Source organism: Schistocerca americana, chromosome 4, assembly GCF_021461395.2.
Source record: "Schistocerca americana isolate TAMUIC-IGC-003095 chromosome 4, iqSchAmer2.1, whole genome shotgun sequence".
NCBI lineage: Eukaryota > Metazoa > Arthropoda > Insecta > Orthoptera > Acrididae > Schistocerca > Schistocerca americana.
In genome coordinates, this window is record NC_060122.1 from 195,168,005 (window position 1) to 195,188,398 (window position 20,394).

The window sequence follows — 20,394 nt, forward strand, 5'->3', positions numbered from 1 at the left end:
ACATTTGCAGGTACATCCACAAACCATCGATAGTGGTTGCAGGAGGAACAAAACAATTTGCCGACGTATAACATTCCAGATATGTGTCATGGGCTTGTGTGACGAACGTGCAAGCCAGGGAAGTGGCGGTACCTGCATTTCTTCGAAGAAGTTTTTCACGACTCTGTCGCAGGTGGTCCACTGTTCAGCGGAAATCGGGCATGTGGAATTGCCAGCAGGAGGATTATAGTCACGGGCTGTAAAACGTCCATGACATAGCGGCTGCTATTCAGATTGGCCTTAATGCCTAGGAGGCGAGGTCGCATTTATGGACGGTGGCGCCCCTACGCATCATATCTCATGTTTTCTCGCTGTGCCGGTCGGCGATGCAATCTGCACATCTGCATTCACTACTGTAGCGTCTAATATGTTTGCAACCATGACTGTAGTATAAATTTAAGCAGAACTTGTCCGAAAACAGTATATTTAGACACTCGGAACCCTAGTGATCGAGTTCATCCGCCCACTGTAGTCTGAAACGTAGGCGGTTTCATGTGAATGGAAGTCGAAACAATCGCTTCTGTGCCACAAGACCAGTCTTCAGAACGTCTTAAGTCATTTGAATGCTCCAACATCGAATAAGCACTGTGGTCAGATTTTTCCTGCCCTTTACGTCCATTCAGAGAAAGTGACGATCACGCAGCTGTGTGGTCCAATACCCGCTCGTGGCAGTGTATGACAGTCTCCCCTCCAACGGTTACATACACGTACCACCGTCGTTGTTCCACGCCATGTGTAAACCGCAGTGTCTCGGTAGAACAAATACGATTCCCAGATACTAATCATTCTGTATACCCGCCAGGGTAGCCGAGAGCGCTAATACTCTGCTTCCTGGACTCGGGTACACGCATCAGCCCCGAATCGAATCCGCCCAGTGGATTAACGACGAAGTCCGGTTTGCCGCCCGCCTGGGTGTGGTTTTTAGGTGGTTTTCCACATCCCGCTGGGTGAATATCGGGCTCGTTTCCACGTTCCGCCTGTTACACAACTCACAGACATTAGAATACGTTCGGACTATTTCATGACTTACACTAGATGCAGACAGCTGGGGTACACTACTTCCGTCCCGGGGTTTTGGGGTGGCGGCAGGAAGGGCATCTGGCCACCCTCTGTCATTAACACTACCAAATCCTTCATAACAAGGCCGACCCCGCGTTGGAGTGGGACAAGGCCCAAAGAAAGAAAGAAAGAAAGAAAGAAAGAAGATACTAACCATTCTGCCTGTCCAAACTCACTAACATGCTGATATTGCGCCCTTTGACGTAGATGGAGCACGCTGGCACTTGCTTGCACGTTTCCACTTTGTCTGGCAGTTCGATGGCGACTGAGTGTGCCGTAACACTTACCTGCCTGGTAACAGAGAAGAGGGTGCTGTTTGGTCTATATTAACACTACTTCCCTGCGGTCTTATACATTTATTATACCAGGTGATTATAATATTCTGAGTGTTCCAGTGTAGGCTGTATACATCGCAGGACGCTGAAACATCGCAGATATGTTCATTGTTGGTTGTGCTTGCATAGTATGCTGAAAAAATTATAGATCCACTGTCTGCCACCAGGTGAAAATACGGCGCTCTTAGCAGTCAGGAAGTGGGTATAGTAAGAGGGTAAGAACGATCGAACACATGATAACGGTCGATCTGGTACGTTTATTACGAGACGGTCGCAAGTTACAACATGTGCTCAGTATAGTCTTCCGACTCAGCAACAATCTGCATCTATAACGTGGCATGGTCGACAGTTGATCAGAGCGTATCCAGTGTAAGCAAAGTGATGTGTCATCGTATGCCATCCTTCAGGTCAAGAAGATTCCCGATATTTCCGTGAGAGATGTGATCTTTCAGATATCCCCCAACAAGCAGAAGTTACATGGAGCTAATCAATCAGTCGGTGCACCTCGAACGTCACACATTTTGAAACTGCCTAGAGATGATGTGGTCGTTACCGACGGTGTCTTGATGCAAAGTGACATGTGGTATCACACCTTGTTGCATGAAAATAGTGGTAAGGACACTGTTGCGTTCTTTCGAAGCTGGAATCACGTGTTGCACGAGGAGGTCCTTCAAACGTGTAGATGTTACTGAGCACGTAACAGGCACATGACGTTTCATCTTCTCGAAGAAAAATGAGATTTAGGAAAAAACACACAGTCACACATGCTGAGTGCGTTCGATGTTTCTGCACAAGATTCGCGGAGTAGGACACCATATATAGCAAGCAGGTCTGTGCATTCACTGTACTGTGCAGAGTAAGGCGTGCCTCGTCGATCGACAGAATTTTCCCCAGCTACATGTCATCCACTTCCATACCCGTGAAAGAAGGGCTATTTAGGTTATTTTGGTGCTTCGTTTGGTACACATTTTGAATCTTGTGGAGCGACCAGCGTAAAAAGGAGTGTAAAACCTTTTCAACTGTTGGCCAGGAAAAAGACAGTTCCCACAACACCACCTAACTCACACGATTCTTCAAATTTCTGGGTCATATTCTTCATCCCATCGCTCCCGTAAGGCAGCGCAGTTGTTGTTGCCAAGCTGGTAAATCAACTTCATCAGCAGGGCACAGAGTTTCTTGTGTGCAGACATTGAATATTGTACATAAAACTTCAACCTTCTGAAAGCTTATGTCAACAGTCACGTCACAAACTAAATCAACATCTGTCGCCAAGTGATAAACAGCTTACAAACATCAAAACAGGGAACATTTCACACACTGACCGTTGACAACGCCATATTTTCAGCTGGTGGCACAAAGCGGAATTATCTTTTCAGTATACTACGCACTTGGGCCAATTAATGAAGATACCTACGATGTTTCAGCATCCTGCAGCGTATACAGCCCGCAATGCATCCTTCGGAACACTATTAGTTTGAATATTTTACCAGCCAGTAGTTCCACTATTGTAAACGTTGTCCCATTCATTTTGCGTGTTCCAATTTTCACAGACAGTGGTGTTGTTTACGAGTGAAGTAAACGTCTGCATATATGTGTTGTGTTACCTGTGCTTAAAGCGTATTACTGTGAGATATCGAACATCATTGTAACAGTGATCTACCGCCGAATAAATGTATTACAGCTACTACTCTCCTGTGTCAACAGCACTCACCGACTCGACGGCGCCCTGCAGCATGGTGCTGTCCAGCCACCAGGAGATGCGGGCGGGCGGCCGCGACCCCACGGAGCGGCAGGTGAGCTCGTAGCTGCGGCCGGCCGACAGCGGCTGCTCGCTGCTCAGGATGCTCGCCGACAGCGGCCTGACTGCAACACCACGCGTGCCGCGTACAGGCACCGTATCCACACTCCACCGGCACCGTGCGCGACGCAGAAAGTACGCCCGCGCCACGTTTCCCGATGGTTTAGCACAACAATCCATACAAAAAATTTTTGGACAGATCTTTAACGCAGTGTGTCATTGAAACTGCATATTTTCGTAATAAGCCGGTACACACTAGTAACAAACGCATACACACACACACACACACACACACTCACATTAAAGAGAGAGAAAGAGACAAAAACCACGCACCTCGAAGAAGTTATCCGAATGTGACGGAAATCAATAGATATCATATGCATTCACAGACAATCAAATTACTACAATCTCAGAAAAAAATGAACAGTTATACGGAAGAAAGAGCTCCATAGAGTGGGAAAGTCAATAACACCTTGGTGCATCTCTGGCTCTCATGCAAGCAATTATTCCAATTACAAAACGATCTAGTGAGAATTTCTCTATGGAGCGAAAAGTGTCAATTAGCACAAAACAAAGAAGAGTGCGAGGTCATCGACATGGGTACTAAAAGAAATCCGGTTAATTTTTGGTATACGACAAATCACACAAATGTAAGGGCTGTCTTTTCGACTAAATACCTAGGAATTACAATTACGAGCAACTTAAACTGGAAAGACCACATAGATAATATTGTTGGGAAGACGAAACTAAGACTGCGCTTTGTTGGCAGATCACTTAGAAGATGCGACAAACCTACTAAAGAGACAGCCTACATTACTCTTGTCCGTCCTCTGCTGGAATATTGCTGCGCGGTATGGGATCCTTACCGCCGGCCGCGGTGGCCGTGCGGTTCTAGGCGCTGCAGTCCGGAACCGCGGGACTGCTACGGTCGCAGGTTCGAATCCTGCCTCGGGCATGGATGTGTGTGATGTCCTTAAGTTAGTTAGGTTTAAGTAGTTCTAAGTTCTAAGGGACTGATGACTTAAGATGTTAAGTCCCATAGTGCTCAGAGCCATTTGAACCATCCATTTGGGATCCTTACCAGGTGGTATCGACGGAGGACATCGAAAAAGTGCAAAGAAGGGCAGCTCGTTTCGTGTTAAAGCGCAATAGGGGTGAGAGTTTCACTGATTTGATACGCGAGTTGAGGTATCAGTCACTGAAACAAAGGCGGTTTTCTCTGCGGCGAGACCTGTTTACGAAATTTCAATCACCGACTTTCTCTTCCGAATGCCTAAATACTTTGTTGACACCCACCTACGTAGGGAGAAATGATCATAATAATAAAATAATAGATATCAGAGCTCAAACGGAGAGATTTAGGTGTTCCTTTTTCTCACGCGCCATTCGAGAGTGGAATGGTAGAGAAGTAGTATGAAAATGGTTCGATGAACCCTCTGCCAGGCACTCAAGTCTGAAGTGCAGAGTAACCATGTAGATGTAGATGTAGATTCGGCTTGGCACTGACTGACTGAATTGTTGGATATCCTCCTGATAGATACCTTGTCAAATTCTGTCCAGTTAGCACCTTTGACCCTCAAATTTCCCCGATGATCGGAGAGCCCTGGCCATAATGCTCCCAATTTTCTCAGTTGGCGTGAGATCTGCTGACTCTGCTGACCAAGTCACTTTTTGGTAAGCACGAAGACAAGCAGTAGAAACGCTCGCCTTTATCTTGCTGAAATGTAAGCTGAGGATTGCTTGCCATTAAAGGCAACAAACGGGAGTGTAGAATATCGTCGACGAACCGCCGTGCTGCAAGGCTGCTGAGAATGACAATTAAAGGGGATCTTACTATCAGATGAAATACCACCCAGACCATAACTCCCAGATGTACTGCATGGTGGGTGAAATCAGTCTGGTGTCCCACTACTGTCCGTGGTGTCTCCTGACATGTCTCCAGTGGTCATCGGGTATCATTTCGAAGCAGGACTCATCACTGAATGGAATTGTACTTCAGTCGATGAGATTCAAGGCTCAATTCACCCGAATCCACTGCAAGCTGGCTTGTCAGTGCAGAGATCTTGACAGTAGTCAGAGTAACGGACACCGATAGCTCTGCCCACTTTCTGTGAGCCGCCTGTTGGTTGACGCCGTTGTGGTCACTGCCACGCCAGTTGCACGTCGGATTGCTGATACTGATGAATCCAGTGCTCTGAGTGCCTCTTTGACGACTGCTCAGTCCTCATGTTCTGCCGTCTGTCTACGGGGATCGCTCCTTCTTCACGCTAAGCTCGACCATGGTCCACCAAATCCTGCCAACAGTACTGAATACTGGCATCGCTCCTATAACACCGAGAGAGTCACCGATTTATCCAAACGGCTTTTTTGAGCACAACTGCTACACCTCGTCTCTCAAATGCTGAAACCTACTTTTATTGTTCACGCAGCTGCCTACGAGGCATAGTTACTGTCCAACTGAGCACACGTAGTGAAATTCGCTGTGTCTTTATGCCCTGGTATAGATATGTGCCCTGTTTACTATCCTTGCAGCTGCACGGTGAAACTGCGATACAGCGTCACACATTCATCCATCCGCCGCCAAAGCTTACAATTTTTCATTTTCCGTCGATATCTGTGTGAAAATCAATTTGTGATCGATTTCCATAGGTCGTTAATGGTGCGTCGTCCTTTTAGTTAAGAGTATATTGACACGAAAAACACCGAACAAGGCTTGTGAGCTACACAAACACTGAAATCATCCGGGTGACTGCTCGGTTTGCTCCTGTCAGCTATTCAGAGCACCGGACACGTTACCTCATCAGCTAACCACAACACAGCAGACACGACTGAGGTTGTTGTTAAGTTGGGACCGAATGGCAGAACTTAAATTGCTGCAGGTTTCACTTAGAAAAATTAAGAACGTTAGCTGCAACAAATATTTGCCTGTAAATTGCTACGAGTGAATCGAGCTACAGTTAAATTAATAACCTTTGTTGTCACAAATGTTTGACTGTTTTTTGGAATATGTCGTGAATTATGACGTTATGCTAAAGCTGTAACCTAACAGAACAGTTTAAATTGCTATAAGAAAAAACAGTCAGGCTTGTAGAAACTACCATTACTAACTCAACCGCTGCTCATTTGCCTCGCATCGTATTTTAATATCACGTATATTTTTCAGCCATTTTGTATGAAATCAACAATTAACTATTGATAACTATGCAACACGTATTTAATAGGCCGGCCGGAGTGGCCGAGCGGTTCTAGGCGCTCCAGTCTGGAGCCGCGCGACCGCTACGGTCGCAGGTTTGAATCCTGCCTCGGGCATGGATGTGTGTGATGACCTTAGGTTAGTTAGGTTTAAGTAGTTCTAAGTTCTAGGGGACTGATGACCTCAGATGTTAAGTCCCATAGTGCTCAGAGCCATTTGAACCATTTTTTGAACCATTTAATATTTTGCTTCATTGAAATTTTGTTGCACATAAAATTAGTGTCATCATTAATGTTCGTAAATAATTGAATTCCTCCTTAGGGAATGGTTTTTCTAACAACTTTATGCATACGATCTTCAACCACAAAAGCAGGGGATGTCAGAGTAACACCTTTGTTCTTTCCTTGGAACACACAGTTTAATGAGGCTTGTAGCCAGTAAAAGTCAGTCGTAGTTAGAGGGTGATGCAGTGCAGTTGACGGCTAGTGTATACAACAAGCAATTAACTTTGTGCAGTTAGATATTGTTCAATGATGAATGGAGATGGGAATTGTCAGTTTGGTGCATGTACAGTAGAAAGTCGTCTCGGCTGACTAACTGCCACGGATGGAAGTGTTTTTCTAGAATATACATATGTCGTAATAGCACACATGACGAATCCAGCAAGTACTGTGGCCAACGAACGCAAGATGGCCAACAGCAGCTACCCGTTTAATAGGAGAAGATGTCACAGTTTGTAGGCTGGTCACCGCTTACTCGTCTTTTCTTCTGTTTGATACACAGGAGATCTTCGTTTTCGTTTTACAGCCGTGGAATGAGGATCTGTTCTCTTTGTAAATGTGAATATTCATTACCTCTGTACAATACATAGACAAGATTTTTAATAACATGTATTCTTCGAAAGGTCATTATTTGTTCATCACATGCTGTGTTCTATAGTCACTGTAATGATAATATGACCTAACAACACTATACGTGAAACATTTTCAGCAAAAAGAAAAAAAATTAACGTTTAATTTCTTATTGTTACTTCGATATTTCGCTTTGAAAAATAACTAAAGGAGTTACACTTCAAAGATAAACGAAAGTTTTGCTCATTTATTGAAATTTCAGCTTCGCTATAGCTCATGATTAATTTTCCTTATAGGATGTCACATAATTACGAAAAACAACAAAATTAACAATTCTTTTCACTCCTTTTTGAATAATTCAATAATGTGATTGTGAAAGTAGAAAAACAAAATCCTACTTGCTTGCTTCAATTTTTGCGTTTAAGTCAAGTAAAATTCAGATATGTCAATGATTTTGAGGGAATACACAGAAACTAGTTTCAATGTTGGTCCCTTCAGGACTGCTGACCATTTCCTTCAACAATTAGTGTTGTTACCAGGAGTAAAAGTCAGCAAGTAAGTTTGCACTCTTCCTCATTCCATTGTTGAATACAAGTACTGTAGTGTAATGGGTGTCTCTCAGTCATTAAATGAATGAGTATGGTAAGAAGTGTAGCGTATGTGACAAACGACTGGGAAAAGGGCCTAATTTAGCAACCACTGAACCTTTCAGGACAATACTATTGCCTTAAGGGTAATCCAAACAATTGTAGGTCGCAGTTTGAGAATACATAACCAAACACCCCTAAATGTTTATTATAAATCACATATTAAAATGTCTACCTATCGTAACATTAACTACTACTTAAGCAGAACTAATGAGCATATATCATTACATAAATGTAACTAGTTCACGTGAGTGTAAAGGCAATTGTCACTATCAAGTCAAAGTATCATTATACATCACAACAGTTTACAAATACAAAACTAAACTGAATGACATTATAATTGATGATATAATTAATTTAGTGTCGTGGTACAACTGTCTTGTTCATTTAATATTTACGTGTTACGAAATGATAATTAAATGGACACCCTAGCTGCAAGCAGGCGTTGATACACTTCGTTGGGGACATGTTGAAAATGTGTGCCCCGACCGGGACTCGAACCCGGGATACGGTAAGCTGCTAGTGCAGCTGTGCTCTGAGAAGTGTCACTATCGTACTTTCGTGCCGCATGTGGTTTTGATCGTAACAGTTCCACGGCAGAAACCGTTTGTCTCAGTGTATGGGTTTCTGTTGACGACAATATCTTTGTACAAAACAAACCTGTGGCCAGCACAGAGATGAAAAATAATAACGCCGTGTACAGCAGGTTTCACTTGTGTATAGGTAAAGTGTGAAACACATTCATGAGCGAAAACATTACGACCACATTCTTAATAGCTTGTTTCTCCGTCACTGGAACGAAATAAATGGCTGATTCTGCGTATCAGGGATCGATAGTTTGTTGATAGGATTGTGGAGGTATATGGCCTTAGATGTTAACGCAGAGGTAATGTAATTCGCATAAACAAAGGGTCGCTGATTTGTGTATGCGTTGATGGTACCTGATAGCGACGCAGGTAGATTCCACAGGACTTACATCAGGCGACTTTGGTAGTCGAGACTTACAAACGTAGTACATGTCTCCCACAGCATAATACTGCTCCCACCCGCCGGCGCCCGTGGCAAGCTGAAAGTTTGTACCCGCCGTTCATCGCGATGACGGCGTTTGTGGCGACAACCATCGACCTAGTATAGCAGAAATGTGATTTACCCGAAGAGTCGGCAGGTTCTCATCGATCGACGGTCAAACCACCATGGTTCCGTGCCCATTGTAATCGTAAATAACGATTTCGTTGGGTCAACTTGCGAACATTTCGGGGTGGCCTGCTGCGGACCTCCATGTTCAATGGACGATGAGCGGTGTGCTCCGGAACACTTGGGCGTGCACCAGCATTCTGCTCTTTCGGCAGAGACGCCGCATATCACCATCTGTACTACTTTACAGAGCAGACAAGCCGCCGAATCGCACGTTCTGTGAAGAGTAGTGGACGTCCAATCATTGCCTCGTTGTAGTTTCACATTCCATGTATCTCTTTCCGTAGATGTTCATGACAGCAGCACTTGAACATTCGACCAGTTTTGTCGTTTTCGAGATACTCGTTCACTGGCTCTGCGTAATAATAATATGTCCTTTATCAAAGTCGTTTATGTAAATGGATTTCCCCAGTTTCATCACATATCTTCGCTAGGGCGATCCCTTTTCCGCGTCTGCTCCGCTTACATTCTTTCGTTACCGCGTCATGTGACTACAAAGCCACCACGCGGCATCCAACGTTGCGGTGAGCAGTGTACATAATGTCTTGGATTATCGGTGTAGTGTTATCTCTCCTTTATAACACCTCCAATTACTGGCCCGACTAGTGCAGTATTTGGCCGATTGCAAGGTGACCCAAAAATCTGTTCATTCCTACGTTGTGGAAAAAGTCTCTGTTTATATCTTGTAAACGCCTTCATTAATGCAACGCTTTGAAGCTCTACATGGACTTTTTGAAAGGTACTTACAAAACCCTTTGCATCTATGAAGTTTAGGGGATCATGGAAATACTGGTATGAACGCTGATAAATCACAGAAGGTGGTCCTCACTAAGGTCAGCTGCTTTTAGTTAGTAGAAGGGACAAATGAGAGCACTGACTGTTAGTCAGGACTCTAGACACACTCAACAGTATTGCAAAAGCTTGAGCTGTGAGCACATGCTGAATTCGATTTATTTGCTTGTGTAATTTCTTTGAGTTCCGTTACCAAACTATGGCTTTCCTCCAGTCTCGATAGGTGGCCGTTTTAGTACCTTACGGCGATTTAAGATTATGCGTAGTTCGCACTCCGGCCTGCAATGGGTTCTCTGTCAGAGAATGAATCTATTTGGGTCGTAAACTGAAGTGGATAGGCGTGCAGCTCTGCACGCTACGTGTGGATGGCGGATGTCTACTTTGAGGGGAGCGCCTTCAAATACAGTGGAGTCGACGCTTCCCTCTGTCTTGGCGGTAGTGAGCAGTAAGCAAAAGTTCCACTACGCCTGTTTCCTTTCGCCTTGGTTTGTGGGCGAACCTGAATACATCGTCCATAATTCTCAAAGGCCCAACCCAGGAATAAAGGTGACTACATTATCTTGCCAAGGTTAGTAAAAGCCACTGTGCATTGCTGGAGAGTTCGTTGAGTGTCCTTCCAGTATGCCTGATTCTATAAGATGGTTTGCATTTTACGTAGTCCTGTTTTGTGAGTACCTGTTCTAGAATTCTAGAATGATTATCCTTTGCTAGCATTACTGGTATGTTCTAATTTCTGTGTCTAATTCAAGATATAATCATACATGCTGTCAACAGACGTCCGTACGATCGCGCTCTACACGGAAGATGGCACTCCTGTCAACGGACAACCACACCAGCAATGAAGTCACGGTACCTGTGAAAAGGTGTAGTGTATGACAGGTAGTCCCACATCCACAGCCGCTGTGTGCATAGACACTGACGGTGCAGTATGGCACAGAGAAGACACATACCAGACACCTCCGGCGGAGGGTCGTACGAAGAATGGAAGCAGGAGAGTCGCAAACTGATGTGACCCGATGGTTTAATGTGAATCGCTCTCTTGTTTCTTAGATGTGGTGACAGGTTATAGAGACCGTAACTGTAGCTCAAAGAGCGGGCCAGGCCCACGTGTGGCACCAGAAAGCGAGGACCTTATCTGGCTGTAAGGGCACGGTGGTACCGCCTTAGTACTGCACGGCAACTGGCATCTGACCTCGCAGTGGTTCTAGGCGCTTCAGTCCGGAACCGCGCTGCTGCTTCGGTCGCAGATTAGAATCCTGCTCGGGCATGGATGTATGTGATGTCCTTAGGTTAGTTAGGTTCAAGTAGTTCTATGTTCTAGGGGACTGATGACCTCAGATGTTGAGTCCCATAGTGCAAAGAGCAATGTTTTTGAACCTCGCAGCATCCACTGGACGTGTTTTATCGATGTAGACGGTGTACAGAAGGCTTCAGCGGAGTGGCCTTTACTGTCGTAAAACTGTTGTATATGTACCTCTGACGCTTCTTCACAGGAGAAAACCTATACCGTGAAGACATCCACATGCCACCTAGATGGTCGAACAGTGGGCTATTGTTCTTTTCATACATGAGTCACGATTTGGTTTGGATAGTGATTCTCGGCGGGTCCCTATCTGGTAGTAACGTGGAGAACTATTTGTGGCGGTTCCTGGAACTTTATCGTCCGACAGTTTATGATAAACGTGGCCTCGGAGGATAAAACATTATGTAGAAAAGGAACGTCTATCTAATTCCCAGAACCTTACTACCCTCAGATAAAAGTTACTTGCCATTTCATAAATGAAAGTTTGAGGATTTCACAAATTGTAAATACTAGTATCCTACGACTGAAATGTCAAGGAATTACAACTGGAATCAGTCAACTCCTAAGAATACTCAAGTGAATCAAATTTTTGGGATGTTAAATGGAATGAACACCTCGGTTAGGCAAAGCAGATGGTAGAGTTAGATTAATTATTAGTGTACTGGGAATGTGCAGTCAGGCTACTACGGCAACTACTGAAATGAGATATCGTGTGGCGAGGGCCTACCGGCGGGTAGATTTCATCACCTGCTGCAAGTCTTTTGATGTGACGCCACTTCGGCGACTTGCACGTCGAAGGCAGCCGCTTGCAAAACAACGATACGACTCATCCTTGAATATTACCCAGGAGTGCTGGATCTATAAACAGAATTTCAATGGTTTGAAGACAGATTTCCATCCCGCGAAAACTCATGTGTCAAAGTTCAAGAACCGGTATTGAGGAGTATGGGAATATTCTACTGGCTGCTGCTAAGTGTCGCTCTTGTGAGACCACAATGGCTAGATTAAGTTGATTAGTGCGCGCAAAGAGGCATTGTAAAGTTATTCTGCCCGCACTTCGTACGAGAATAAAACGGGAAGAATCTCTAAAACATGGTACAGTGGGAGTTACCAACAATTATGCTCTTGACATAGTGCAAAAATGCATGAATGTGGATGCAGAATAGCACGGCGAGAGACAAATCGTCATTGTACGCTATAAGTATCAGAAAAGTGGCCGTGAAGTACTCAGTAGTGACTGTGGTGGATGAATAAGATGGAATGGTCAAATAAGTTGATAACAAAATGAGGCAACACATGTCACCACCAACAGGAAAATGTTTCGGCAAGATAGACGTGTAATAGTGTGTGGTTTGAATGCATAGGACGTCGATGATCGTCTCCCACGTCAGCCGTCTACTAAACCACATAGGAACGTTTAGTCCAAACATGCACATCACTTTGTTCTGTTACCGTTTTCCACCGTCTAATTGTCAGGTAACCAACCGATGTATCACTTTCTAGTGAATAGCCCTCCACTGCAAGACTTAAGGACTTGATAGACAAAGTAAGATTGCATATTAATCACTCTGTCAAAATGAATGAATGTGCATGAACATGGTTACAGAAGTTTCCTACTTGTTCACAGGAAGCTGGCAGTCACATGGCGTGAGGTCAGCGTGACTATAGCGCCAAATGGGGATGGCATTGCAACAAGAGGCGGCTGAGGAAACCGGTAGTCATGGTTCACTGTGGAAGTGTTCTTCATCACACCACTGCTTGGTGACAACATCTAGATGTCATCACACGAGGAAGAATCATCTGGAAACTTCATAAGGGTGAAGTGTGACAGGCGTTTGGTATTGCTCACAGCATTGTTACACTTGCACAGAAGCGTTCAGAAACACAGACGCTGCTACCCGAAGCAGCTACAGAAGCAGATAACTGCTGCATTGTGCAATAGGCAAGGACCACTTCAGGCACTGAGTGCAGTTACTACACATTTAGCAGCACTGCATGGCACGCAATCTCGCCCCCCCAAAACGGAACGGCGGCTACATGGAGGTAGTATCTTTGGCAGACGACCGGTATGTTGTGTTCTGTTGGCACCTGGACGTCGGCGGCACCAGCGAGGGGTGGTGTCTCGCGCTCTTCTCGGATGAGAGCAATTTCTGTCTGAGTAGTGATTCTGCACTTAGCCCTCGTATGGCGAGACGTGAGAACACGTAATGCATCCAGGGAGTTAGTCTAGCATGATCGTTTTGGTGGTCCTGGTATTACTGTGTATGGAAGCTTGAGTCTGCATGGTCGTACTTACATCCATATCCTTGAACTATATACACACACGTGGTGAGACTGTTCTCCTTGCCTATGTGCGGATTTTCACGGTTGCATTCAGCCCTGACGTCATTTTTTATGACAATGCTCGACCACATCGAACAGCACTGGTGGAGGAGCTGTTTGAACGAGAGGGTGTTTGGTGACTGGAGTGGCCTGTCTCTATATCGGACTCGCGTAGCATCTAACACTTTTGCGATGCGTTGGGAAGACGGACTGCAGCACGTCCACATGCACCAAAGACCGCCCATCAGCCGTCAGCCGCACTGGTGAGTGAATGGAACCGTCTACCCTCCTTACTAATCTCGCTGGCTGCATTGGAGCACGTTGCGCGGCATTCAGTACTGTCTGTGGTGATTACGCGCCCAATTAAGTAAGAAGTCCCGCCTTTTGCAATGTCCGGGGGACCATCATAAATCGCAGTGACTTCAATGTAACTACTGTCTTGGCATGATAGTGTCACTTCTGTCTGTATCATTGCGTATATCTTTTATTTACCTTTTGTGGAGCATTAGAGCAGTTCTTTCTACGTATCATTCAAGTATCATCGATCTATGTTAGTTGCTGGTGAAAAAACGTGCGAAGATTACTTTCCGCCTCAAATTTCACACGAAAGTACAGTTTAAGTACCACTGTACGAAGGTTAGGGTGATCTCCTGGTCCCACAGGTCACCTAGGTTCAAACACTATGTGTACTTCTGAGATGCCATTAAGAGGGATGTACACGCCTTGGACTCACCTACGCCAATTCTCATTGAATTGTGGGTGGCGGTTGAGGGCTCTGGGAATAGGAAGGATCCCAATGTTTATGACATTCCATGGCGCCCGTACCATGATACGTCTCGTGTGTCATCAAGAAGAAAAGGAGAGCCACATGCACCTAGACAGTGGCATATATTTCACTTGATCATGAGTAGAGTTTTCATTCACTATGTCTCATTTACAAATCCACGAGAAGCAGGAAGCTCAGTTCCTAATTGAAACACTACACCTCAGTCACGTGACTCTATACTATAATATTTTGAGTAGGTGGTGTCGCACAGCTTGTAGTACTTATCTAAAATGATATTCTATTTCAAACATCTGCTATGGAAACCATCATTGGTACTGGTGTTAATAGTCTCATATCATCATGGAACTAAAATTTTTCGTTAATACTGATATTGTGACTGAAAAACTTCCTGTCTATGTTGATGATATGTGACAATCGAAACTGGTGGTTATAGTAGAGGAGCAATATGATTTACAGCAATACTCAAAATAGTTGTGGTTATGCTTGCTTCGTTTAATGGAAGAGTAAAACATGCAAAAAGGTTGCCTGAATTTCGGACACCTTTATGAAACTGAAAAGGCGGAAAGCTCAAAAAACATTGTAGAAAATGATGCAGGTAATTGGTAGTCTAGCAGGGGTTGGACAATGTGCTGTCTACTTTTCATGAAAACTATCCGCATTATTTCACCAAATATAGACATCATCCTTCCGAGAAAGGTTTTATTTGTCGTTTCTAGATGTAAACACTGCAAAGACGGTCTTCATACAGACTTTCGGCAATACCCAAAAGCCTGCGTAGTACAGTTCGAAACTGGTTGTACTAAATCTGTAGACAGAACTGCATACGGCCGTGCTTGTGAAGACGAAGATATGGACTATACCAGCTAGCGTGTATGGCTGAAATATTTGCATTGCAGTTAAAATTTCAATTGTAATCCCAATTGTGCATGAAAATCTTTCAAATAAGTGTTACTATCATGTAGTCAAGTGTGGCTAAATGATAATCTCACTCTCTGCTGAAGGAAGAACTGAGTTAGTATTCAGTAAAATGCAAGAGAATAGAAGTGGTTGGGAGTCCCAAGAATTCTTCGTGAGTAGAATTTTACAAGATGTCTTCCACTTTGGATCTTCTCGCTTCCTTTAAAGGAAGAGTTAAATATGTAGAAAGGATGCCCGAATTTAGGACACTTTTATAGAAGCGAAAAGGCAAAAAGTTCAAGAAAACATGGAGGAAAATGAATCAGGTAAGTCGTCGTCTAGCAGGGGTTGGGACATTGTGCTGTCTAATTTTCATGAAAAGTATCCGCATTATTTCATCCAATGCAGAATCATCTTTCCGCGAAATGTTTTATTTGTCGTTTCTAAATTTAAATCCTGCAAAGTCGGTCCTCATATAGTTTTCTGCACTGATAAAGCAATAGGGACAACATATTTAAATACAAACAATGTTAGACAACAGAATATCACTACAGAAATGACCGAATTGTTACTTGAGCAGTATTAAATTCGCGTCACGTGACTGCACTTGAAACCGAAGTGTTGTTTTCCCCTACTGAACATCCAAACATAGCTCAAAATGTTGTTCAGTACTGTGCTGTCCTCAACACATTTCGTAAAATATTTATTAAGCATCGGTGTTGGGTTATTGGCAATCCACTATTAGTATCAATTGCCACACCGTGGCCCCTTCATGAACAAAATGTATATCTAAGTTCTGACCTGTCTTTAGTCGTCTGAGACAGTGAAAATGACTTATTTGTGGTGGACTCTCGACCTATGCCCGTATTATCTTTGGCAAGACCCCCACAAAACACGCCTGGGATAAGGACTACGCGATGTAGTCCTAACAGTATGCTTCCTCTATCCTTGAATGTAGACCTTCTGAGAAATGACTGTTTGGGGTTTATGACACAGTCCCACGTAATGATGTCCAAGATAATATCGAAAGTTATTCGACGATTACCTCGGCACAGTATCTAAACCTTGTAGGTAACTTATGTCAGTATATAATGAACGGAAATGGTCCAGTCATAGATCGTCACGAAAGTCCAACTTTACATTCAACTCATGGGTTCATCGATTAATGCCACAGTTCCACGAATCTTCATGATTCTAATAAAGAGTGCGCCACTTCCGAGCCGTAAATTTCACACGTAGCCCATGTGTCACGATTTCCATACTCTTCCGCGATAATATAGCCACTAAATTGCAGTTAACCGGCTATCATAAAGTAAGGAGAATTTCGCGCTAACAGTAGTGACAGTGGAAATATGCTGCTCGCAACATGGGAATTACTTTACGAAAATACTTAAAACTGAGAGACAAATAACTAAGAGCGTCGGAGAACATGAATACACTGTGTAAAAGAATTAACAGATCACTTCTTTGAAACCCCATAATTTTCCCTTTTTGAGGGGTAGCAGTTTGAAATTTGACTCGAAGGTGTCACGGTGACTAAAACGTTCCCTTGCAAGGGTCAAAGGCGTGGCGTCCTGAAACGTCAGCCCGCGCTCGGAGACACTTCAAAACAGCAAGGAGTCGCCACTCTCGGAGAAAAAGGCCAAAGCTCAGTAGCTAATGTGGGGTACAAAGTGGGTTACTGATGTCACGTTGCTACATAACTCTGCCCAACGCTACCATGGAGGTATCACACTGGGAGGGCTCAAAAAGCATAAACAGCCTTTGTAGCTTTGGATAATCTTCAAACTGCCATTGTGTGACATATCCAGGTTGGCGATGGCCTCAGTTGTGGGGAAACTTGGTGTCATTGCGACATCGTTAACCAACCTTACACCGCGCGTCATCTTCTGAGCTGTGGCCATTTTTCCGTGCGGACACGTTGCTGAGAGACACATTTCACACTTCTGAGTCGCAACGGGGAAAGAAGTATCTTTTTTTTAAAGTTCGTTCTTTATTTATCTCGTGCAGTATGTAGAATGTATTCAATGTGTAAGTGTTCTTCCAACCCTCCCCCCCCCCCCCCCACTCTCTTTCTCTCTCTCTTTCTCTCTCTCTCTCTCACACACACACACACACACAAACACACACACACACCACACACCACATTGTGGGTCATATTTTCACCGAATCACGGTACACTTGATGCAGTCATCCTCCCCCCCCCCCTTCCCCGGCCCCTCTCGTATAGCACAAATACACAGTTGCGTGGCTACACATGAAAGCTTATGTTCTATTGTCAATTCAATGGACAAGAATATATCTATGAATACATTTATATGAAATGTTATACAACTAGGGAGAATCAGTGATTTTCTTCTTATTACATATCTGCTTGCAATACTGAGAAGCAGCATAACATCCATGATGAGCCAGTAATCGTGCTGGACTAAGATGCAACTATGTGTAGCCACTAATACGAGTGCATGCTCCACGTCGGAGGTGCGATCCCAGAGCGTGTCGAACAGTACAGCGCTGCAGCGTCCTGAATTACATCAAAGGAAATCGATTCCGATCGATCTTGGCCGCGCTCCGTCCTTCTGAATGGTAATGAAAAGTGGAATCATGACATAGAATTTTGGATACGAGGGAGTTTGTATTAGAAATAGAGGGAATCTATGAGCTGTTATTTTGTAGAATAATAGTAAATTCATTTACACTGAAGATCCAAAGAAATTCCTATAGGCATACGTATTCAAATACAGTGACATTTAAAGAGGCAGAATACGGTGCTATGGTCGGCAGCGCCTATATAAGACAACAAGTGTATTTTACAGTTGTTAGATCGGTTACTGCTGCTACAATGACAGGTTATCAAGATTTAAATGAGTTTGAACATGGTGTTACAGTCGGCGCACGAGCGATGGCACTCACAAGGGAACCTCCCCATCGCACCCCCCTCAGATTTAGTTATAAGTTGGCACAGTGGATAGGCCTTGATAAACTGAACACAGATCAATTGAGAAAACAGGAAGAAGTTGTGTGGAACTGTGAAAAAATAAGCAAAATATACAAACTGAGTAGTCCATGGGCCACATAGGCAACATCATGCACAATGTGAACTCAGGAGCGCCGTGGTCCCGTGGTAGCGTGAGCAGCTGCACAACGAGAGGTCCTTGGTTCAAGTCTTCCCTGGAGTAAAAATTTTACTTTATTTATTTTTTCATAGTTATTAGCTGTCCGTTCGTTCATTGACGTCTCTGTTCACTGTAATAAGTTTAGTGTCTGTGTTTTGCGACCGCATCGCAAAACCGTGCGATTAGTAGACGAAAGGACGTGCCTCTCCAATGGGAACCGAAAACATTTGATCGCAAGGTCATAGGTCAACCGATTCCTCCACAGGCAAACACATCTGATGTATTCTATACGACACTGGTGACGGCATGTGCACCACATGACAGGAATATGTTGTCGACCCATCTAACTTGTACACTTGGCGATTCTTCTACCTTGCCCGATTTAGGTTTTCTTGTGGATGTGATAATCACTCCCAAAAAAGTGATGAAAACATAAGAGTTTGTCACATAAACTGAAAATAAAAAATAAAAGATTTCACTCAATGGAAGATTTGAACCAAGGACCTTTCGTTCCGCAGCTGCTCACGTTACCACGAGACCATTGGGATCCTGCGATCCTATTGTCCTTGATGTTGCATATGTTCCCATGAACTACTCAGTTTGTATATTTTGCTTATTTTTTCACAGTTCCACACAACTTCTTCCTGTTTTCTCAATTGATCTGTGTTCAGTTTTTCAAGGCCTATCCACTGTGCCAACCTATAACTAAATCTGAGGGGGGTGCGATGGGGAGGTTCCTTTGTCAGAATCTCAGAGGTAGCGATGAAGTGGGGACTTTCCCGTACGACCATTTCGCGAGTGTACCGTGAATATCAGGATTCCGGTAAAACGTCAAATCCCCGACATCGCTGCGGCCAGAAGGAGATCCTGCAAGAACGGGATCAACGACGACTGAAGACAATCGTTCAATGTGATAGAAGTGAAACCCTTCCGCAAATTTCTGCATATTTCAGTGCTGGGCAATAAACAAGCCGCAGCGTGCGAACCATTCAATGAAACATCATCGATATGGGCTTTCGGAGTCGAAGGCCCACTCGTGGCCCCTTAATGACTGCACGGCACAAGGCCTGACGCCTCGCCGTGGTCCGTCAATACCGACATTGTAATGTTGGTGACTGGAAACAGTTTCGTTTCAAACTGTATCGAGCTGATAGACATGTACAGGCATGGAGACAACGTCATGAATCCATGGACTTGCATGTCAGCAGGCTCTGTAATGGTACGGGTCGTGTGCAGCTGGAGTGATATTTGACCCCTGATACGTCTAGATGCGACTCTGACAGGTAACACGTACGTAAGCATCTTATCTGAACACCTGCATCCATTCATATCCATTATGCAGTCCAACGGGCTTGGGCAATTCCAACAGTATAATGCGACACCCCAAATTTCCATAATTGCTACAGAGTGGCTCCAGGAACTCTCTTCTCATTTTAAACACTTCCGATGGCCACCAAACTGCCCGGACATGAACATATCTGGGATGTCTTGCAACGTGGTGCTTAGAAGAGATCTTCACTGCCTCGTATTCTTACGGATTTATGGACAGTCCTGCGGGATCCATGGTGTCAGTTCCCTCCAGCGCTACTTCAGACATTAGTCGAGTCCATGACACGTCGTGTTGCTCGTGTGGGCCCAATACGATATTAGGCAGGTGTACCAGTGTCTCTGGCTCGTCAATGTAACACTTAGTGACACCCCTGATACGTAAGGGCATTTTTCTTCTTTCATGTAATAATTATTTCGGTGATTCTACACGTTATGAAGAGTGACTTCAATTGTTTAAAGACCTGGGAAAAATGAATATCGTCAAATTCTGATAAATAATTTTATGGGAGTATGGCAACTTTTATTAAAGAAGAGCAAGCCACAATTTCGAAGTAAGAAATAAGAAAACCAGAAAAATCCATGAAAGCCAGAATCCGCCATAGTACCTGACGCGGATATATCGTAATATAACAGAATTTAAATGTGTACGACTATTCATTCCCAAATAAATCTGGATCGATGTGGTCTATTAATAGCGTATGGGGAAGGTTATTCATTGTAACGTTTAAGTTT

At 44.1% G+C, this 20,394-nt stretch overlaps 1 protein-coding gene across 1 annotated transcript in view; it reads right to left on the minus strand.

Annotated features, from left to right (window-relative positions):
• Positions 1-20,394, minus strand: part of LOC124613343 (nephrin-like) — a 512,361-nt gene that overhangs the window by 232,158 nt on the left and 259,809 nt on the right. The window contains exon 6 of the mRNA XM_047142040.1: positions 3,145-3,296. Coding sequence (XP_046997996.1) covers positions 3,145-3,296 — 152 coding nt within the window. The remainder of the gene's footprint in view (positions 1-3,144; positions 3,297-20,394) is intronic.